The sequence below is a fragment of the Chlorocebus sabaeus genome, chromosome 16 (assembly GCF_047675955.1).
Source record: "Chlorocebus sabaeus isolate Y175 chromosome 16, mChlSab1.0.hap1, whole genome shotgun sequence".
Taxonomy (NCBI): Eukaryota; Metazoa; Chordata; class Mammalia; order Primates; family Cercopithecidae; genus Chlorocebus; species Chlorocebus sabaeus.
Window position 1 is genome coordinate 52,043,842 of NC_132919.1, and position 21,973 is coordinate 52,065,814.

General features: G+C 52.1%; 2 protein-coding genes across 21 annotated transcripts in view; one reads left to right on the top strand and one right to left on the bottom strand.

Annotated features, from left to right (window-relative positions):
- Positions 1-14,946, bottom strand: part of TMEM104 (transmembrane protein 104) — a 68,793-nt gene extending 53,847 nt beyond the window's left edge. For 2 of the 6 annotated variants that reach the window (XM_073005053.1, XM_037993039.2), the window contains exons 1-6: positions 14,831-14,946; positions 14,027-14,138; positions 5,552-5,673; positions 2,909-2,990; positions 1,504-1,600; positions 776-856 (exon numbers count right to left, since the gene is read on the bottom strand). In XM_073005053.1, coding sequence (XP_072861154.1) covers positions 776-856; positions 1,504-1,600; positions 2,909-2,990; positions 5,552-5,673; positions 14,027-14,071 — 427 coding nt within the window. In that variant the 5' untranslated portion in view covers positions 14,072-14,138; positions 14,831-14,946. Of the gene's footprint in view, positions 1-775; positions 857-1,503; positions 1,601-2,908; positions 2,991-5,551; positions 5,674-7,326; positions 7,400-14,026; positions 14,176-14,823 lie in introns of all 6 variants that reach the window. The other 4 variants (XM_073005052.1, XM_008011826.3, XM_008011827.3 and 1 more) reach the window with 4 other exon arrangements.
- An 81-nt stretch (positions 14,947-15,027) lies between these two features.
- On the top strand, positions 15,028-21,464 carry NAT9 (N-acetyltransferase 9). 15 transcript variants are annotated; one of them, XM_008011842.3, is made up of 8 exons: positions 15,028-15,141; positions 15,552-15,599; positions 15,698-15,783; positions 18,303-18,415; positions 18,950-19,093; positions 19,723-19,782; positions 19,944-20,038; positions 20,140-21,464. In XM_008011842.3, the coding sequence occupies exons 3-8, from the start codon at positions 15,707-15,709 to the stop codon at positions 20,272-20,274; spliced, it is 624 nt and encodes a 207-aa protein (XP_008010033.2). In that variant the 5' UTR covers positions 15,028-15,141; positions 15,552-15,599; positions 15,698-15,706; the 3' UTR covers positions 20,275-21,464. The 15 variants fall into 15 exon arrangements, 14 of the variants coding, with proteins under 14 accessions (XP_008010033.2, XP_072861159.1, XP_008010034.2 ...); XM_073005058.1 differs by having other exon boundaries at positions 18,306-18,415; positions 19,947-20,038; XM_008011850.3 differs by having other exon boundaries at positions 15,065-15,137.
- Positions 21,465-21,973: the final 509 nt, after the last annotated feature.

Here is a 21,973-nt window from a genome sequence, read left to right on the forward strand (position 1 = left end):
GCCTCCCAAAGTGCTGGGATTATAGGCATAAGCCACCGTGCCCGGCCACTAAACTCTTAAATAGCTCATATTCCAAAAGAACCAGATTTGCCATGAGACATAAGATGTCGCTGGAACACCCAACAACTCAACCCCCGAGTTGGGTGGCTCCCTTATGGTTGTAGCCAGATCCCAGGAAGGAGCAGATTTACCAGCACACTTTAGGGCTCCGGTCTCACTTGGCAAGCCTGGGTGTGGGCTCCTGGCGCCCTCTGCCGGCCACTAGGAAACCAGACCCAGGCGTGCGTGTAGCAGATCCCATCGCTGTCAGAAGGTGTTATTCTAGACAGAATCGGCCAGAAGAGGGCAAGGTCAGAGGCAATCAAGCAGGAGGTGCAAAACCATCAGTGGCCTCCATCACTTTCCTTTGCAGGAAAAGGAAAAAGCTTCTTTTGTAGCTGCCTCAGGTTCCTGACCTCCACTGGAGCAGCGGCCTGGGGCTCCTGACCTCCGCTGGAGCAGCGGCCAGGGGCTCCTGACCTCTGCTGGAGTAGCTTCCTTGGGTTCCTCATTTCCGCTAAAGAAGCTGCCTCTTTGTTTTTAATGCCCACAGAGAGGGAGGAATCGAGGAAAACAGGTCAGCAAGGTGGCTTCCAGGTGCTGAGGGAGCAGCTCTACCACCTGCTCCGCCCCATGGTCTGGCTGTCAGGGTGGAGCCCTTATTACAAGGGCGCAGGTCTGCAGGGAAGCACCAGCTCCCCATTTCCCCACACCCCACCCCCAAAAGAACTTCTACCTTTATTGAAGAACATGGAGGCCATTTGTCCCATTTCCACCCGGTCTGTGATTTCAAATGGGTTGGGAGATCCACGTTTCTCTGCGGAGCCAAAAGAACAACAAAGAGGAAGTGGTTCTTCACGGGGAGAGCTTCAGAGGGTGGTGTGGACCTCACTGAATTATCTAAACCATGAAATCCCCAAGTGTCCAAACTCGAGAAAACTTTTCCTGATGTTTCCTGCTTGACATGGTTTAACACAGTCTTTTTTTTTTTTTTTAAAAGGGAATTCAGAGATGCTCCTGCTGGGGTGAAAGGGAGAGCAGGCATCGGAGCCCAACCCAGCCGACCAGGGAGGAGACAGCAAGGCAGGGGCGTATGAGGGCATGGGGCAGGAGGAAGAAGAGACGCCACAGAACGACATTTACTCAAGCTTCCAGGGTGCACCAGGCAAGGAACCAGGCATTTAATCATCTCAGCAACAGGAAGGGGGATGGGGGGAAACTGAGGTGCAGAGGTCAAGGAACTCACCAAGCGGCAAATCTGAGTAGTGGCTAAGCCAGCAGGGGCCAGGCCTGTGCCCAGGACTGAAACCCTGTGATCTTTTGAGTCTACTACAGGGCCGGCATCAGAAACCGGGGGCAGGAAATGCCAGAGTCTGCGAGGAGACTCCCCAGGGCCTCTCCACGAAGAAAGGGAACCCTGTGGCCCAGAGGGAAGAGCGGGCCTGTGAGGACCCCAAGACTTACGCACAGACAGGATGGGCCGCTTCTCTGCCCGCTCGTAGTTGTCCCGGATGAGAACATCGCTGTCTGAGGCTGTGGAGGAGTCATCATCTTCCTCCTCCTGGGAGGCGGTAGGATGGACGAGGAGGAGGGAGAAAAACAAAGGAAAACAAAAGAGCACATCAAAAAAATATAAAATGTTAGCCAGGTGTGGTGTCATGTGCCTGTAGTCCCAGCTACCTGGGAGGCTGAGATGGGAGGATCACCTGAGCCTATGAGATTGAGGCTGCAGTGAGCCGTGATTGCAACACTACACTCCAGGCTGGGTGACAGAGCGAACATCCTGTCTCAAAAAAAAAAAAAAAAAGAGAAAAAGAAAAAAAAAGAGCACAGAACTCTACAGAAAAGCCCTGGGACAATGGTGAACCTGCTTCATTTGTTCTTTTTTTTTTTTTTCTTTTGAGACGAAGTTTTGCTCTTGTCGCCCAGGCTGGAGTGCAATGGCACGATCTCAACTCACTGCAACCTCTGCCTCCCAGGTTCAAGCGGTTCTCCAGCCTTAGACTCCTGAGTAGCTGGGATTACAAGCACTTGCCACCACGGCCAGCTAATTTTTGTATTTTTAGTAGAGACGGGGTTTCACCGTGTTGGTCAGGCTGGTCTTGAATTCCTGACCTTGGGTGATCCACCTACCTCGGCCTCCCAAAGTGCTGGGATTACAGGCATGAGCCACTGTGCCTGGCCTTTTTTTTTTTTTTTTTTCTTTTTCAGACACTTGCCACTCCATACCGTCTCACTCTGTCGCCCAGGATGGAAAGCAGTGGCGCGATCTCAGCTCACCGCAACCTTCATCTCCCAATTCATGCAATTCTTGTGCCTCAGCCTCCTGAGTAGCTGGGATTACAGGCACACATCATCACGTCTGGCTAACTTTTGTATTTTTAGTAGAGATGAGGTTTCACCATGTTGGCCAGGCTGATCTTGAACTCCTGACTTCAAGTGATCCGTCTGCCTCGGCCTCCCAAAGTGCTGGGATTACAGGTGTAAGCCACCGCACTGGTCCCCGTGTTCTTTCTGCAGGGTATCTGTATCTGATTAGGAAGCTCTCAGCACAGCTATGCTGCCCCATTAGAGGTGGTGGAGACTCACTCGGGAAGAAGAAACAGCACAGTTCCTGGGTACAAAGGTTTCAAACAGCTGAGCTGGGTGTGGGTGGGGGTAGGAAGGCCTAAGGCTGAGACGGGAAAGTGGCAGAGGCTCCATCTGTGCTTTAAGCTTTAGGTGGCTATTAAGCTTCAGCTCTGGGCCTGGGGTCCGGGAGCAGTGCCGTGGACAGAGCCCGCCGTGCACTGAGAGGAAAAAAATGGGCTGCTGAGACCGCCTGTTGGGCAGCTGGTGGAACAGAGGCATAGCCCAGAGACACACACACCTTGAGATTCTCCATCCTCTTCCAGCGGAGCTGCGCGTTGGCTGCGGCCATGGCCTCTATCACAAAGGTGGTGGTCACGAAGCTGAGGGGTCCGAGTGCCCAGCGCCAAAGGCAGACAGGAGGTTGGAGGAGACAGAGAGAAGGGACACACCATTGTAAGAACCGACCAGACCCACCAGCCCGGATCATTTTCTTTTCTGAGAGCTGTTCCCTAGAGATGGGCTTTACCTGGTAAAAAGGTGTGCGTGCTTTGATGTTGCTGTCTAAGGTGAGAACGTATTTCCGGTGCACGAGAGAGAGGGGCGTGAACTGAGTGATGGGAGGGAAACTACCCAAAGGAGAGAGGGAGCTGGGGGCAGAAGCGATGCTGGGACAAGCTGTGCTGCACACCCAGGAGGGGCTGTGGGGGACAGATGCCAAAGGATGCTCTCAGTGAGGGGAGGCTGCTTCACAAAGGGCCCCCCCAGCTTCTGGAAGGACAGCAGGCAGCTTTCACCTCACCTTGCAAGGACACAGGCAAATGGTCACCTCCCAATTACATACACTAATGGAAGGAGCACAGGCATGGATAATTGGAAATGGGCACTTGGCTCCGGAATCCATCCCTTTTTTCTTTGGCAGTACTTTTTACTTTCCAAATAATCTGGCTAATATTAAAATAAGCTTGCACTTCTACGGACCAATTCGAAAGGGAGATTGGGAGGTGGCATCAGATGCTTGCCGAGAAGTCAGACTAGATTGGAAAAATCATCTTTTCTTTTCCTCTCAAAGAAACTTGAGACCTAGATGACAGCTGGAATGTATGAATGCTTTTGTTAATGGAGAATACAGAAGTGGGCTGCCTTCCTGCTAATAAAACCTGAGGTATGAATCCATCTCTGCCATGGAACAGCGTGGGACGAACACTCATCTCCTGCTTTCTTGAGGCCAGGACAGCTCTGCCATCAGACTCACCCCTGCCCCTCCCTGAGTATTGACAAGGGATGGGGGGCTGACTGCTCGCCCCGAGGTCAGGTGGCAGGAGGCGGAGGAGTCGCTTGGCCCCACATCAGTTAAACCCACACTCACTCCCACTCTGGGGGAGCAGCCAGCTTTGAAACCCCCATTCCAACTGCCTCAGCATCTCCAAGAAAGGTTTCTCATTATCTTGCCTAAGTGACCATTTTAAGGGCTTTGGATTTACCCTTCTTTTTGGAAGTGAAATTAAAATCAATCTTAATTAAGGCATAAAGAGACTTCTCATGGTTGCGGAAGGCCAACTCATTGATCACGTTCAAACACAAATGGGTTGAGCAAGGAGCGGGGTGTGGCACCCCCTGCCTGGGAGCCCCTAATGAACACTTCCCATTCCATGGCTGCCTGTGCTGAAGGTCCTTTAAAGGGGACAGCAGAGTTATGTAAGGACAAAGACTTCTAGAGCTCTTGGCTGCCAGGGCTCACAGTAGATAATGAACCAATAGTGCCCCAAGATTCACTCTTAAAACTCCCCAAAAGAAATGCATGAAGAAACTGAAAACCATGGGTGCTTTCCTATCCCATTCAGCTTCTCGTACGTCTTAGTTTGCTCCAACTACGAAGCTCCGTCTCATCCTTCCACCAGCACCTACCCCCTCCCCATTCAGATCCTCACTTAGATACAGCCCTCCCTAACCCTGCTTCACCCGGCATCCTAGTCCCCTCGCCCTGCTATGCCTTCCTCTTTCCACAGCACTCACTGCCTTCCAGCTCACTCTTCAATTTACCCATTTATTATCCTCACTGCTCACTGTCTGTCTCCCCACAAAATAAAGTCAAGTCTGCACAGGCAGAGATCGTTGTTGGTGAGGCTCCCTCAGTACCCCGAAGGGTGCTTGGTGCACAGATCGGGGGTCGCCTCTCTCAGGGGAGGTATTTCCAGGTGCTCCTTCCCATCTCTTTTTTGCAGCTTGTGGATTCCTACCTGGTTGAGGATGGAAGTGCCTAGTCCTAAACCCCTTCCTGGCCTGGGGCACTTGCTGACGACTTCAGACCCGTCCCGTCCCCACGTGTGTGGGAATCCCGAGAAGAGCCTCAGGTGGAACCCACCCTCCCTGAAGCACCGGCTGGTGAGGCCCACACACCTGGCTCAGGGAGTAGGCGTCCCTAAAGACCTGGGGAGGTACACGACAGGCGAGTGCCACGCTTGATCATGCACCCAGGCGTCTGTTTATCACCCAATTCGTGAATTACCTTAAGTAAATTCTAAATTCCAAACTGATTTCCCATATCACCTTAAATGTTTGTTAGATCCTTTTTCTGTGGCTGGGTGGTATTTTCTCAGATGGCAAAACTTGATGGTAATGTTAATAAAGCATACATTTAATAGCAGGGGAGGTAAATCTGCCAGGGAACAAATAGGCCAGCATCACGTGAAACATTTCAAAGCCTAGTGGATGTCCAGGTTTTTATCTGACCAGGGCTGTGTAACCGCTCCACTAACACAAGCCACCAGGAGGCCTCTGTGACTACTGTCTCCTCTCTGACTACCCTGGCAGGGACTCACTGAGCTAGAGATGGGGTAGACAGGTCTTCCCACCCCTCAGTGCCCTCATGTTCGGGCTTCCTGGGCCGACTGCCTCCTGCTCCACTCCTGGCCCCTGTGGGAAAGCCCCCACTGCCTCTCACCTCATGAAGCCCAGGAACACCAGCAGGACGAGGCTGACAAGCCACCCGGCGGTAGCGAAGGCCTTGGGCATGGTGAGCGCGCCCGTGCCCACGATGAGGTTAAACATGTACACCAGCCCAACCTGGAAGCGACAGAGGCGACATTCAAGCCCAGAATTTAATCAACATCTCCCCTTAACAGCTCCCAAGGAACGACCCTAGTGATGGCACCGCTGTGGAAGCCAGAAGGCCAGACTTTAGACAGGGAAGGAGGCAGGACAGGAGAATTACAACTGGGGTCTAAGGAGCCAGGCCTTGCAACCACAGAGCCTGTTAACCAAACATGAATACGTGGATGATTCAAGCCCTGGGGTTCAGTTTCATCTCTATTCCTACTGTCATCACTGCTGTCCCCTCCTAAAGCTGCATCGCAGACGCTAGCACTCTGCTCAACCAGGCTGTAGGCTTCCCGGGGTCAGAGCACCATAGGCAGGGTACCTGGCACGAAGGTGAGCGCATAATGCTGACCTCAAAGAAACACCCACTTTTCCAAGACCACTGAGCATGTGGGCTCAAGGTCCTCGCCATTGTCTTTTGGGACATGGATATTCATGCTTCCCTTTCTCCACCCCCTCCCCATATCAACTTCAGGTTTTCTTTAATAAATTTGAGATATAATTCACATACCATAAAATCCACCCATTTAAAGTACATACATCAGTGGGTTTTAGTAATATTCACAAGGTTGTGTGACCAGCACCACCAGCTAATTTCATTTTATCACCCCCCAAAAAAACCCATTTCCATTAGCAGCCACTCCCCATTCTTCCCTTCCCACTTGCCCACCCAACTTCAGGGTGATTTCTCAGATCACTGACTTCAGGTTTTTAAACCAACCCACAGTTTACAATGATTCCCTTTCCAAGATCTGAACCGTGAACTTCCTGTCTGACCCAAGCCCCTACCCTTCTGTGATGCTCTCCAATCCCCCAGCCTCCTCCCCTGCCAATCCTCCCTCCCAGAAGCCCACCCTTATTTTGGCATCATCTGCTTCCTTTACTGGTGCAATCAGCAGGCTCCACCAAGCACACGCCTCCTTTCCTCATGTATTTCTCTCAGTATCAACCTTTCTGCAGACCTCAAGTCCAGCTGCCTGCTAGTCACCTACACCTAGACACCCCATTAGTAGCCCCATCCTCCTTCCTTCCCCCCCAGATCACAGTCCTAGTGACTTTATTTCTGAAACTTCTTTTGTGGCTAACTCTGGCTCCTATCCTTATTTACAATTCAAATGAGTCTTTCTGGCCTGGACTGGTGCAGTAGACTCCTAACTGGTCTTCCTGTACTCTGCTAAATTGGGCGACTTACCGTATGCTTTACCACCTGTTTCTGATCATTAAAAAAGACAAACATCCCATCTCTGGGAATGCTTACCCGTTTCTCATTTTCTCTCCCTGTTCTTAGAAAGATGCGCTTTTCTTTATTTTAAAAGTTTTCTAAGATAGCCACATGCTGAATTTGTGATCAGAAACACACAAATTGGTGCCCATTATCCCAGACTCAGTCAATTATGTTTTTTTTTTAAAGCATGAAGAGGACGGGTGCAGTGGCTCACTCCTGTAATCCCAGCACTTTGGGAGGCTGAGGCGGGTGGATCACAAGGTCAGGAGTTTGAGACCAGCCTATCCAACATGGTGAAACCCTGTCTCTACTGAAAATACAAAAATTAGCCGGGCTGTGGCGTGTGCCTGTAATCCCAGCTACTCAGGAGGCTGAGGCAGGAGAATTGCTTGTACCTGGGAGGTGGAGGTTGCAGTGAGCCAAGATCGCGCCGCTGCACTCCAGACTGGGCGACGACAGAGTGAGACTCTATCTCAAAAAAAAAAAAAAAAAAAACGCATGAAGAAATAGAGATGGCCAACTCCCGCCTTGGGGCTATTGGCTGGGGGAAGGAGGGGCTGGGCAGTGGTTAGAAAAGACAGGCTTCCCAGCAGGTGCTAACTGGACATTTGAGAGCAGGACACAAGGGAGGCCACCCTGTGGAGAGGAAAGCTCTCTGCCTGCAGTACGTGAATACCTGGCACAGGACCAAAGCCCTCTCGTGCCATCTCCCCAGCCCCTCAACTCCTACCCAGCCTTCAGGGCCCATTCCAATGCAACTTTTTTTTTTTTTTTGAGACTGAGTCTCGCTCTGTCGCCCAGGCTGGAGTGCTCACTGCAAGCTCCGCCTCCTGGGTTCACGCCATTCTCCTGCCTCAGCCTCCCGAGTAGCTGGGACTACAGGCGCCTGCCACCACGCCCGGCTAATTTTTTGTATTTTTAGTAGAGATGGGGTTTCACTGTGTTAGCCAGGATGGTCTCGATCTCCTGACCTCATGATCCACCCGCCTCGGCTTCCCAAAGTGCTGGGATTACAGGCGTGAGCCACCGCGCCTGGCTTCTAATGCAACTTCTACCACAAAGTCCTTCCCAGGCTCCCAAAGTTGTCCTGCCTCCCGCCTTTGAATCCTTGTGGCAATAACACTTCTTTGGCCTCTCTTGGGTTTCAGATATTGGCATATTTCTCTTTTCCGTGTTACTAAACATGAAGCTCACTGTGACTGTGGGCTGTGTCTCACTTCTTTCTGCATTTCTCAGGGTGCCTGGCACACAGGCTGGAGATGGGAACACCCAGCTGATTGCACTGGACCCTGCTTGGGTTATCTCTGACATGAGGCTGAGAGTCTTCATCATCCAGTTCTGGACATCACAATCTCAATTTTTATTTTTTGAGACGGAGTCTTGCTCTGTTACCCAGGTTGGAGTGCAGTGGTGTGATCTTGGCTCACTGCAACCTCCGCCTCCCAGATTCAAGCGATTCTCCTGCCTCAGCCTGGAGTAGCTGGGATTACAGGTACCCACCACCATGTCTGGCTAAGTTTTGTAATTTTAGTAGAGACAGCGTTTCGCCATGTTGGCGGGGCTGGTCTCTAACCCCCGACCTCAGGTGATCCACCCGCCTTGGCTTCCCAAAGTGCTGGGATTACAGGAGTGAGCCACTGCGCCCAGTCCGCAATCTCAATTTGATCCCACAGACAAATCCCAGAAGGATGAAAACAAGTTTGAATCATCTTCCTACTGCCTTGCTTGGATCACAACATCATCATGATATGATTCCCCTCTGGGAGTCCTGGCTCAGAGTGGTGCTGCTAGAATAATTTTGAGGGCAGAAGCTGGGCGAGACAGGGAACACACAGCCCACTGCTGGTCTTCTGAATGGGAAGTTCTGGCTTTTCACAGTAACTGTGAATGTCTATAACTAACTCATGTTTACTTTTGCTGAGGTTAGTTTCAATCACTGGCACTTTCATTGTGTACAAGGGTGGGAATGGGTCATCTAGCTAGTTCAGTTCTGTTCACTTATTCAACAACCAACAAGAGCCTTCTACAGACTGGACCCTGTGCTTGGAACTGAGGATATGATAATAAACCAGACAGATATGGCCCTTGAACTCATGGGGCTACATTCTAAGGAGGAGACAGACAACAAGAAAACAACTACAGGCCAGGTGCGGTGGCTCACACCTGTGATCCTAGCACTCTGAGGTGGGCATATTGCCTCAGCTGAGGAGTTCAATACTAGCCTGGGCAACATGGCAAAACTCCATCTCTACTAAAATACAAAAAATTAGCCGGGCATGATGGTGCACGCCTGTAATCCCAGCTACTCGGGAGGCTGAGGCATGAGAATCACTTGAACCCGGGAGGCAGAGGTTGTAGTGAGCTGAGATCATGCCACTGCACTCCAGCCTGGGAAGAAAACAACTACGGTTTCAGCTTGAGAGAGGCGTTATGAAGCAAAGAATCAGGGCGCTGTGAGAAGACACAGGGGGAAAGCACTGGAAACAGTGGATACCCCAGGAAGGGAGCTGGAGGATGAGAAGGTGCTGCCCAGGCAACAGACGAGGGAGAGACTTCCCGGTCCAGAGGCCTACAGTGGGAAAGAGGCAGGTAGGCTCGAGGAGCTTTCAGAAGGCCTGTGTGGCTGAAGCACAGTAAGCTGGGCAGGGGCGGGGCTGGAAGAGGCTGCAGTCAGACTGCGCAGAGCCCTTTTGGATGGGACAGGGGGTTGGATGTTTTGGAGCATTTGCAGCAGGGCACTAACAGAACAGACCCCAGCAGACAACCTAACATCTGCCCTCCCTGCAGCTCTGTGCTCTGCTTATCACTTCGGTAAGCAGTAATACCTACGAAGCGATGAAAACCTTATTTCTTTATGGAGAAAGATTTCCCATAATGGAAGCAAAGAGAAAGCAAAGAGGCATAAGAAAGTGATAGTTCTAGGCTAGGTTTGGTGGCTCATGCCTGTGATCCCAGCACTCCTGAGGTGGGAGGATGGCTTGAGTCCAGCAGTTTGAGACCAGCCTAGGAAATGTAGCAAGACTCTGTCTCTACAAAAAATAAAAAATATTAGCCAGGGACGGTGGCAAGCGCCTGTAGTCCCAGCTACTTGGAAGACTGAGATGGGAAAATCGCCTGAGCCCAGAAGTCAAGGCTGCAGTGAGCTGTAATTGCTCACTGGGTGACAGAGTGAGACCCTGTCTTAAGAAAAAGAAAGAAAGTAATGGTTCTTGGGCAAAAGTTTTATGGGGAAACTAAACAGTAGAAGAGGCATTTGTAAATTCAGGGAAGCTTAAAGGTCTTGGGATGTAAAAGTCAAAGGTCTCTTGTGGATCAGGGTTTCTCAGCTTAGGCCCTGTGGAAATTTGGGGGCCAGGTCTTTTTTCATGATGGGGGCCTGTCCTGTGCATTGTAGGATGTTTAGTGACATCCCTGGCCTTTGCCCACTAGGTGCCAGTAACAACCTCTTTCCAACCATTAGTGTCCTGACGATCAAAAATGCCTCTAGACACTGCCTACTGTCCTCTGAGGGGCAGAATCACCACTAGTTGACAACCACTGCTGTAGAGAGAGGTACAACGAAATAAGCATGCTCCCAAAAGAAACTTATGGACCTTTAAGAACTTTACAAAGAAATGAATGAAGAGAGAAACTACAGCTGAGAGCAGAAATGGGTAATTGCAGTTGTCTTGCTTTGTTGCAATTTTTTCAGTTCCAAAGCAAGCCCTGTGTGTTTAGTGGGCGCTCAGGGAATCCTACAGGGTAATGTAGGACTTCTCTGCTTTCTGAGGACTGCGGCAGTCCTGGTAAGCATTCAATCCTCTTTACCTTCTGTAAAGGTAATCAGTGAGGGCCAATCACAAGGAGCAGACATAGAGGCAGGAAGCAAATCTGGGCTGAGCCACTGGCTGGGTCAGGAGGGGTTGTGGAGAAGGAAGAGAAGGGAGACCTTCTCTTCTGTTGGTCGTGGGACGGTTCTGTGGGCCAGACTCTGGGAAGTAGTGGCAGAAAGCTGAGGAACAGGCTCTACTGCAGTCTCGATAATGAAGACCAATGCATGCGTCCTAAACTGAGTTACCTCCAATTCTCACCTCTTCCTCTGTGGCTGCACTGGAGGAGGCATAGGCACCGCTCCTTGGGACTGCTGGCCTGCTCTCCTATGCTCTAGAGAACTCAGTGCAGCATCCCACATGCCTCACCTCCACCCAGCAGCCTCACTCATGACCTGCATGGGGCAGACGTCACCAGTATCTTTCAACAGCTTCCCCTCTGACAGTTGTCAAAGGAAACAGAAGGCAGCAAAGATGCGGAAGCAATGACTAGGATTTCAGGGTGTGAAACAAGCACTCTCTCCTTCGAAAGCAACCACAACAATCTTGAGCAGGAACCAGCAGGCAGAGGCACCCTCGGTGGCTGACCCTTCTGTCGGGCGTGACCTACGGCATCCTGTATTTTGATCACACGACAACCACTTCAGTTCTGTGTCACTCCTGGTCCTCATAAATGGAGAAACAGACATGCCTGTCCTGAGATCCCTTACGGGGACATGTACCTGTCTGAACCATGTTCCTGTGTTCAGCACTATCCTTGAGAGAGTGGGACATCTGAGCCACCTAGGCGGCTCATCTACTTGTTACAAATATTTTAGGCAGAATAATTCAAGCTAAAGCGAACATCCTTGGAACTTCTGAAGGGGAAAAGAACTCAAAATGAATGGGGCAATAAAGAACTAAGGAGAGGCTTTGTCTTGTAAATGACCATGGGCTGAAGCACATGTATGAATTACATGCCCCGTTTCTTGGTTTCCCAAGGCAGCCAGAGCGGAGTTCTGTTCACATTGTCTTGAGCTGGGGCTTGCAGGGGTAGTCAGAGCAGCATCAGCAGCAAGTTAGTTCCACAGCTTATCTGAGCTCAGTGACAACAAACTCTTCTGGTCTTACAGAGGACCAAGAATTGTTCCAGGATGGGGGAGTGAAGGAACCCTTAGGAAGCAGGCGTCTTCTCCCCTCAGAACACTGACCACTATACCTCCTGTTTGATGCCACATCATCCCCACCCTACCCCACCTCCTCCCTACATCTCTCTTCACCAGCAGGATAAAAGAACACAAGCACTTGTTTATGGCCAATGCCCAGAGCTGGCCCTCTGGGCACCAAAGACCCTGAACGAAATAAAACACATAGGAGATGGAGAACAAAAAGGGGCAGAGGGCACTGAAGCTTGCGGGCCTAACTTCCTGATTTCCTGTGGGCACGTGACCTGTGAAAGGACCCCTTAAACAACTGGACACACAAGAAATGGGGACATATCAAAGTGTTTTCCTTACAAAACTTAGTTACAGGGATGACTCATTTCCTTATCTTTAAGTTTACAGATGTTGTAAGAAAAAGCAGGAACCGTGGTGACTTTCATATTAATAGACAGCATGGAGATTTCATCGCTGACAGCAGGAGGCTGAGAGTTGTTACATAATTCCACAAATGAGACGGACACTATTCATTCCATTCCAGGGTTCATGAAAGACTTCCCCTGAGAGGCCGGGTGCAGTGGCGCACAGTTGTAATCCTAGCACTTTGGGAGGATGAGGCAGGTGGATCACCTGAGGTCAGGAATTCAAGACCAGCATGACCAACATGATGAAACCCTGTCTCTACTAAATACAAAAAGTTAGCCAGGCGTGGTGGTGCATGCCTGTAGTCCCAGCTACTTGAGAGGCTGGGGCAGGAGAATCGCTTGAACACAGGAGGCGGAGGCAGTGAGCCGAGATTGCGCCATTGCACTCTAGCCTGGGCAACCAGAGTGAAACTCTGTCTTAAAAAAAAAAAAAAAAAACACTTCCCCTGAAAAATTACAGAGGTGAAGGGTGAAGAAGGCTCCTTTACTGCCACACATGAATGGCACAGGCCCAATAGGAAGACTCTGGAATCAGGAAGGCTTTCTTCCAGCTGTGAAGGAAGTATCTCTAAGACACTTCCTTGTGGAGACACTTCCTTGTCCATCACACCACAATGCTAGTCTGTGAAGCTAGCAGAAAAAGACCAGGGATCCCCAGGCTAGGAAGCTATGCACAAGGCAGGGCAGCTGTTGAAGGCAGGTCAAGTTCTAGAGAGAAGACTCTTGCTACTTAGGGCAGTGTTGCTTTTGCCTGGGATAGTTGGTAACAACCTGAGTCAACCATCTGATTATTCCAACCCTCTGGCTACTTATCCAGAGAAGATGGCCCTGTGATGTATAACAACTATGACCAATCATACGTTACATAGAGAAGATAAATTGAGTATGCGTTGGGGGCAGTGAGAGGTAACATAGACCTAAGACAGTGAAATCAATCATGCTAGCTGTTCTAATTGCAGAGTCCACCAAACTGTAATTAGAAGTCTTTGTATGCTTTCGCTGCTTCTTACGCCATCCAAGACTATAAAAGTTGTGCAATTTAAAATTCAGTAAAGATCAAAGCGGTTTCCAACTACTGAGATGAGCAAAACCCAGAGTCAACAGCTGTCAATCACTGTTCATCTTAAGGGCAGCACTGCAGGCAAGTGGTAGTCTGGAGATGAACATTATTTATTTTTGAGACAGAGTTTCGCTCTTTTTGCCCAGGCTGGAGTGCAATGGCCCGATCTCAGCTCACTGCAACCTCCGCCTCCCGAGTTCACGTGATTCTCCTGCCTCAGCCTCCCGAGTAGCTGGGATTACAGGCACATGCCACTATGCCTGGCTAATTTTGTATTTTTAGTAGAGACAGGGTTTTACCATGTTGGCCAGGCTGGTCTTGAACTCCAGACCTCAGGACATCTGCCCACCTGGGCCTCAAAAAGTGCTGGGATTACAGGTGTGAGCCACCGCGCCTCGCCCAGGATTAACATTACAAACAGCACAGCGATTTTGTTTGGTTTGACCACTCTGACAAACACCTTAAAAAGAGAATAAATCTGACTTACATTCTGAGCCACCAGAGTAGCCATGTAGCCGCTGCCCCATGGAACTCCCCCATCCTGCTTCCACCACTGTTTGCTCAAGCAGCAGCACTCACTAGTCCCATCCCCAGGAAGCAGGGTGCTTTTCTAGAAGCCAGGAACACTTCAGTGAGCAAAAGGTTCTATAAGTCACACTTACGTAGGAAGAATAGAGTTCCCCGGTCTCTGTAATTTCACCCGCCATTTCCAAAAGTGAGGAAGGGCTGGCAGCCGAGGTTCCTTAGGTGCAGGGGCGGCGGCTGCTGCAGCTCCTTAAAACAGAAGAGCGGAGTTCACCTATCGGATGGACTGAGATAGGGGTGGGATGAGGCTTGTAGACTTCCCCCACCACCTCTGGTTCTTTTATCACAGACACTTAGGGCCTCAGTATCTGTCACAAGACTCAACCCCGAGGGAGGGGTCACCCCGGATGACAGAAATCTGGACGATTTCTTCTAACTTTTCCCTTGCTGTGCATGGCACTGCTCTGTGCCCAGCACGGATGTTTTCAATGCAGCTCGGAGTGCAAGTGATTGAAGGGGCCTCTAAAGCCACTAAGTCTCACTCACCACAAGAGCCCCCTTTCCACGCTCTGGGGTGGTTATCCCCATTTAATTCCAGGAACCAGGAGCTCAGTACCACACAGGGGAGCCCAAGGAACTGTCTGCCGCCTCTGCTTAGGGCAGGGAGCTGGGGGCTTTCCTACATTACCCCTCCAACCCCACTTAAGGCCCTAAGGCCTTCTTTTCTTAACGGGGCCTCCACTCCCTGGCCCAATCTACTCTCTTAGGGTTCCCCACCCTCAAAGCTCCCTCTTTTCTCAAGAGCCCCACTCCCAGCCTCTCCCTCTCTCTGCCTCCTGGAGGAGTCCCGAGTCTGATGCAGCCCCGCCCCGCCCCAACCTATCCCATTCCGTCCAGCCCTCTCCCGCCCGTCCCGACCCGACCCGACCCCCACCCGACACCTGCAGCACAGCCAGCTCCGAAGCCACCACCTCCCGCCGGTAAGCTGCTGCCGGCGCCAGCTGTCCCTCACCAGCGTCCGCGGCGCGCATGCGCCCGCCCCGAAGCCCACCTTCTTCGGGCGCGCTGATTGGGCGCCAGGCGGGGGCGGGACCGGGATTGGGGCAAGGCGGCTGCCGTCAGCATGGCGGAAGTGGGCGGGGAGCGCTGTCACGCGCATGCGGGAGGGGCGGCAGCCGGTCGGGCCGGGGAGCGTGGCTGGTTGGAGGAGGTGGATCACCCCTTCTGCAGTGAACGACTTCGTCGGTGGTGGGTGGGTGTGAGCTTGGCAGTACCTGGGTCCGCGTGGTTGGAGGGTCGAGGAGAGTGGTCTAGAACGCCACTTAAAGGGGAGGGCCTGAGACTAAGCCCGCCTTACCCTGAAGTGGTCGGGGGCGGGGAGGAGGGAGTGGGCAGAGCCCCGTGGGGTGGTCGCCACGGTGAGGTTGGAAGCAGGTTTAAGGCAGGGCTGAAAGTTGACTCTGGGTTGGAATCCCTGGACTGGGGCAAGTAATGGGAGCTCTGGAGATAAGGCTTGGTACTTGGTGCTTGGGTTTGAGGAATCGAAGTTCTGGGGAGTGGACGGAAGGAACCGGCAGAAACGGAGCCCAGGCTTGGCCCCCTGGGGTGGGAGTCAAAGATTGTTTAATTATCCTTAACCAGCCCGGTTCTCTTTCTTGCAAGAATTTTTGGAGTCTGTATTCTCTGGAGTGTCTAGAAGGAAAGAATGACGTAAGTCAACTTAGCCCCAGCAGGAAAGCCGGAGCTCCCACCCAAAGTTGGAGGAAATTCAGGGTCCTGAAGTCTTTGCTCTCCCTATCTGCATGCAGGCTGCTACCATGAGGTTGAATCAGAACACCATGCTGCTGGGGAAGAAGGTGGTACTTGTACCCTACACCTCGGAGCATGTGCCCAGGTATCTTTCCTGCTTGACATAGGGTGCGTGGCAGCATCCAGAGCTGTGTAAGGTACAGCCCCAGTCTCAGGGCTGTTTCCCCTAAGAAGAAACATTGGTTGCGAGAAATAACTACATATGAGGGGGGAAAAAAAAGGCTGGGTGCCGTGGCTCACGCCTGTAATCCCAGGACTTTGGGAGGCTGTGGCAGGAGGATCGCTTGAGCCCAGGAGTTCGAGATCAGCTTGGGTAACGTAGCGAGACCTCGTCTCTACAAAAAATATAAAAATTAGTCAGGCATGGTGGTGCACAGCTGTAGTCCCAGCTACTAAGGAGGCTGAGGTGGGAGGATTGCCTGAGCCCAGGAGCTGAAGACTGCAGTGAGCTGTGATTGCACCACTGTACTCCAGCCTGAGTGACAGAGCAAGAACCTGTCTCAAAAAAAAAAAAAAAAAAAAAGCCGGCACGGTGGCTGGCACCTGTAACCCCAGCACTTTGGGAGGCTGAGGCGGGCGGATTATGAGGCCAGGAGTTCGAGACTAGCCTGGTCAACATGATGAAATGCCGTCTCTATTAAAAATACAAAAAATTAGCAAGACTTGGTGGCAGGCACCTGTAATCCCAGCTACTTGGGAGGCTGAGGCAGGAGAATCGCTTGAACCAGGGAGTCGGAGGTTGCAGTGAGCCAAGATCACACTGCTGCACTCCAGTCTGGGCAACAGAGCGAGACTGCGTCTCAAAAAAAAAAAAAAAAAAAAAAGGCCGGGGGTCTCACTCCTGTAATCTCAGCACTTTGGGAGGCTGAGGCAGTTGGATCACGAGGTCAGGAGTTTGAGATCAGCCTGGCCAACATGATGAAACCCTGTCTTTAAGAAAACAAAAAAATTAGCTGGGCTTGGTGGCAGGCACCTGTAATCCCAGCTACTTGGGAGGGTGAGGCAGGAGAATCGCTTGAATCAGGGAGGGGGAGGTTGCGGTGAGCCGAGATCACACCACTGCACTCCAGCCTGGATAACAGAGCAAGACTCTGTCTCAAAAAAAAAGAAAAGAAAAAAGGCTGGGCGCAGTGGTTCAGGCCTGTAATCCCAGCACGAGAGGCTGAGGCGGGCAGATCACAAGGTCAGGAGATCGAGACCATCCTGGCTAATATGGTGAAACCACGTCTCTACTAAAAATACAAAAAAATTAGCTGGGCATGGTGGCGGGCACCTGTAGTCCCTAATACTTGGGAGGCTGAGGCAGGAGAATGGCGTGAACCCAGGAGGCGGAGCTTGCAGTGAGCCAAGATCGCGCCACTGCACTCCAGCCTGGGTAATAGAGACTCCATCTCAGGAAAAAAAAAAAAAAAAAAGAGACCAGCCTGACCAACATGGAGAAACCCCGTCTCTACTAAAAATACAAAAACATTAGCTGGGTGTGGTGGCACATGCCTGTAATCCCAGCCTGGGCAACAAGAGTGAAACTCCGTCTCAAAAAAGAGAAAAAAAAAATTTAAAAAAAAAGGAAAAAAAAAAAATAGCAGCGGTGGCTCAAGCCTGTAATCCCAGCACTTTGGGAGGCCGAGACGGGCGGATCACGAGGTCAAGAGATCGAGACCATCCTGGCTAACACGGTGAAACCCCGTCTCTACTAAAAAATACAAAAATCTAGCCGGGCGTGGTGGCGGCGCCTGTAGTCCCAGCTACTCGGGAGGCTGAGGCAGGAGAATGGCGTGAACCCGGGAGGCGGAGCTTGCAGTGAGCTGAGATCTGGCCACTGCACTCCAGCCTGGGTGACAGAGCGAGACTCCGTCTCAAAAAAAAAAAATAGCAGAAGCTGGGGACTGTGACTTCCTTGGAAGGAGCTGCCCATCCTCTTCCTTTTCTTTCTCTCAGCTTTCTTTTTGGCCTTTCAGCAAGGAATTGCTTTATGTAAACTAAAATGTATAAGAAAAAGGAATTGTCTTTTCGCCTAATCATAAATTAGTGATGTTTCCCTGGTGCCAGGGATTATGTTCAGTTCTTGGAGACTTAACGTTAGCTTGTCCTTAAACTCTGAGCTGATGAGTTGTGATATATACCATTCGAAAGGCCAGGACCGAGTCCTGGTGGGATTCCTGTGGGGGCAATTGGCACATGGCTGGTAGGTTGGGATAGGGGTACTGTAGCTGGGTATTCTCCACTTGTAGTGTTCGGTTTGAGGGTTCCTGGTGCCCTAACTTTGTGGGGATCTGTCCAGCTGCCTTTGTTGAGGTCAGCTTGCCATATACTTCCCCTTCTGGAATTTGAAGAATGTTTGGTTTCAGACTGCTCCTCCGCACTGATCCGAGACGGGATAGGAAGTTGGACAGATAGAACTGACTCCTCCTGCTGTTCTCGTGTAAGACTAGCTTGCTTCTGGGTCTTGTGCCCGTGGCCCCTGCCTTAGGAGCAGTCATAACCGTTTGGGTCTTCTTTGAGCCCTATGTTAGCCCTGTGGGGTTCTGGACCCTCACATTATAAGGTGTCAGACATATGCCTCTGAATGAGTCCTTCATGTCTAAGGTCACCCCTGTGTCCCAGCAGGTATCACGAGTGGATGAAATCAGAGGAGCTGCAGCGTTTGACAGCCTCAGAGCCGCTGACCCTGGAGCAGGAGTATGCCATGCAGCGCAGCTGGCAGGAAGATGCAGACAGTGAGGAGTGCCCCCCACTCCCCCTAGCCCTGGTACTAGGAGGGCTGATCCACAGTCAGTCTCCAGGTTCCCTCCCTTTCCCAGTCCCGGCTACAGAAGTTTTGTGAAAAGCCTGAAAGGTGCTGGAACTCCTGTATTCTCATGCCGCTGAAGCCTGTCCCTGTGGCTGACCCTTCTGTCCTCTTCCCCACACACTGCGTTGGGCTTGGAAGGATTTAGAGAAAGTAGAGCATCTGGGGCTCTGGCTGTAAATTTCCACCCTGCCCCTCACATCCCTCACCACAGCCTAGTGTGGTGACCATGCTCCTCTGTCTTCCCTGCTGTCTTAGAATTTGGTTGCTGGTTGGAGAGGCTTTTTCTGTAGGAGGCAGATTTGGACTTTTGTAATGAGCTGAAGGAAGCTCTGGGACCCCCTCTTCTCCTGGCAGACTCAGAGATGCTGGTGTTCTGCAGTGCTCTGGTTTGGGTAGGAATACCATCCTCTCTTCTCTCCCCTGGGAAGTGTGTGTGATAGCCCTGTCACCTCCTCCTCAGAGTGTACCTTCATTGTGCTGGATGCCGAGAAGTGGCAGGCCCAGCCAGGCGCCACCGAAGAGAGTTGCATGGTGGGAGATGTGAACCTCTTCCTCACAGATCTAGAAGACCCCACCTTGGGGGAGATCGAGGTCATGATTGCAGGTTTGTTTCACCTAGCCCTGCCTTCCCCCGACTCTTGGCTGTCAGATATGCTGACTCTGAGCCTGCAGAGGCCACGTAGGGTGGACACTCACAGGGCTCACTGGGAGGCTCCATGTTGGTGAGCCCAGGGCCTGGCTGGGCAGCCTGCCCACCTAGCCCCCCTCAGCCTGGTGGTACACCCTCAGGCACATCACTTTACTCCTTGTGCTTAGGCGTGAACTTAACCCTTGGTGTGGGGTACATTCAAGGATGGTCAGTCCCATACTTGGGGTGGGCTGGGGACCCTCAGAAAATAAATGGTCTTCTCTGGAGCATCTTGTCATATTACAGGGGGAGGCTCTCCTGTTTCTGCTCCTTCTTGGTCCTCAGTTTCCCCCAAGTGGCTACTGACTATCCCCGTGAAGCAGCATACTGACTCCATGAGGTAAAGGAGTCAGCTTTGAAGTCAAATTGCTGGGTTGCAAGCTGTGAGGCCTTTCGCACTTCTCTGTGCTTGTTTCCTTGTCTGCAGAATGGTAATGATAGTAGCAACTTCAGAGTTATTGAGAATTAAATGAGATGGTGTCTGTCAAGTGCCCACACTGGGGCCTGGCACATGGCATCAGTGCCACTCCTGTTGTTTCTCCTAGAACCCAGCTGCAGGGGTAAGGGCCTTGGCACTGAGGCCGTTCTCGCGATGCTGTCTTACGGTAAGAAAGTGTGAGCAGACAATGCGGGAAGTGGCCAGGCCCCACATGAACTTTGTTCAGGTCTGAGGGTTGGGGGCAGGTGAAGGTTCCTCCTCTGCAGCTTGGGACAGGAGGGGTGGGGGTAGGCGCCTCCTTACTTGCCCCTCTCTCATCTCTGCGAGGAGTGACCAGACTAGGTCTGACCAAGTTTGAGGCTAAAATTGGGCAAGAAAATGAACCAAGCATCCGGATGTTCCAGAAACTTCACTTTGAGCAGGTAAGGATGTCCTTGGGCGGAGTGGGGCCTAGACCTCGGTGGTGGGCCTGGTGGTGTTAATACTGTAACTTAGCAGGCTTTGTTCTCTCTGGCTCACGTAGGTAGCTGCGAGCAGCGTTTTTCAGGAGGTGACCCTCCGACTGACAGTGAGTGAGTCCGAGCATCAGTGGCTTCTGAAGCAGACCAGCCACGTGGAAGAGAAGCCTTACAGAGATGAGTCAGCAGAGCCCTGCTGATGGCTGGGCCTTGTGGGCAGCCACCCTGTGTGAGCAGGGTGTTGGGCCCACGCACTCCAAAGACCAGAGCCCTGCACTGGGAGAGTGGTCCTGGCCCAGCCCCAGGCTGGGAATCACCTTTCGGGGCCCTTCAGACTGTGGCGGGGCTTGCTGTGGCCTCCCTCCAGCTGGTGGTGTGGCTGAGCAGACTCCAGGGCCAGGGCCAGGGCCAGTTCCCTTCTCCCCTCCTGGCCAAAGCCAGACCCAGACTCTAGGAAACTGGAATGGAGGGCAGGAATCCATGGGAGATGTTGGGATGAAGGTGGGAGCTGGAGGTGCAGGGGTACCTGGAGCATGGATGGGAGTGGAGAGACCTTTCTCCCTGGAGGCCAAAGGTGCTGCCCTGGCTGGGAGTGAAGCTCCAGGCATGGTCAGCTTTCCTAGTTTTCCCATTTAGTCTGTATCTAGAGCTACCAGGAGGCCCAGCCTCCGTGTCTACTCAAGGGCAGCTGGGTCCTCTTGTCCTGCAGAAGCAGGCTGCTGTGACCCTGGGAGCTTGACCCGGGAACAACAGGTGGTCCAGAGAGAGTGTGGCCTGGCCCCTTAACCTAGCGTCCCTCCTCCTCTCTCCTGGAGCCAGTCTTGAGTTTAAAGGCATTAGTGTTGGATACAGCTCCTTACAGCTCCTTGTGGCCGGAGAACACCCCTCTGTTGATGAAGCTCAGGGTGCACTGAGGAAGCAGAGGCCCCTCGGGGTGCCCTCCTGAAGACAGCGTCAGGCCATCAGCTATGTCCCTCTGGTGCTCTCACATCCGCTCTTCACCCTGCACCTCTAGGAGCAGCTGCACCTGACTGGCCACGCGGGGGCAGTGGAGGCACAGGCTCAGGGTGGCCGGGCTACCTGGCACCCACGGCTTACAAAGTAGAGCTGGCCCAGTCTCCCTCTACCTGAGGGGAGCACTCTGACTCCTAACAGTCTTCCATGCCTGCCATCATCTGGGGTGGCTGTCAAGAAAGGCCGGGCATGCTTTCATAACACAACCACAGGAGGCTTGCAGGGTATTTTCCAGGCGGGGAAACAGTCTTAGATAAGTAAGGTGACTTGCCTAAGGCCTCCGAACCCCCTTGATCCTGGAGTCTCACACCAGACTGCATGTGAAAAACTGAAACTGAAAACGTGCCTCAGTATAAAACGAACATCATAAAATGAACGTGTTGTTTGCCGTGGCTCCCTTCGTTCCACGTGTACCTCAGCAATGGGAGTTCCCTCGAGGCCACCCATTCCTTCCACCAGTCTTCAGGTTAATGAAGAGTCAAAGGTCCCCCAGGGCTTCCCCATCTGGCAGATGAGGTAGGGAGGGGCCCCTCCACAACCCCTGTCGGGGAATCTGTCAGGGGCCAAAGGGTAGAAGCAAGGGAATCTGTCAGGGGTCAAAGGGTAGAAGCAAGGGTGGGGTGGGGACAGGTCAGCTGAACAGGGCGCTGTTGTGATAAGGGTTTTGGATGGTTCCTCTAACAAGGAACAGATGGCCAGATAGTGACTGGTCTGCGGACACGGACACGGCCCACTCCCTGATTCCAGATCTTCCTGCTTTACTCATTCCCCTCTGCCCGGAGCCTGTCTTCTGAGAGGTGTCCTTTGGGTTGGGTGGAGACTAGCCTGGGGGCACCTTCCTTCTGAGCACCTGCCTGGAACTTCTCGGCCCTGCAGCCTAGCTCT

Bases quoted from the DNA above. Each gene is read 5' to 3' on its own strand.
- NAT9 (XM_008011839.3), top strand. From the start codon at position 15,381: ATGGGAGCTCTGGAGATAAGGCTTGGTACTTGGTGCTTGGGTTTGAGG. The intron at 18,416-18,949 runs GTGAGGAGTGCC...CCTCCTCCTCAG, and splicing joins CTGGCAGGAAGATGCAGACA to AGTGTACCTTCATTGTGCTG. The intron at 19,783-19,943 runs GTAAGAAAGTGT...CATCTCTGCGAG, and splicing joins TCTCGCGATGCTGTCTTACG to GAGTGACCAGACTAGGTCTG.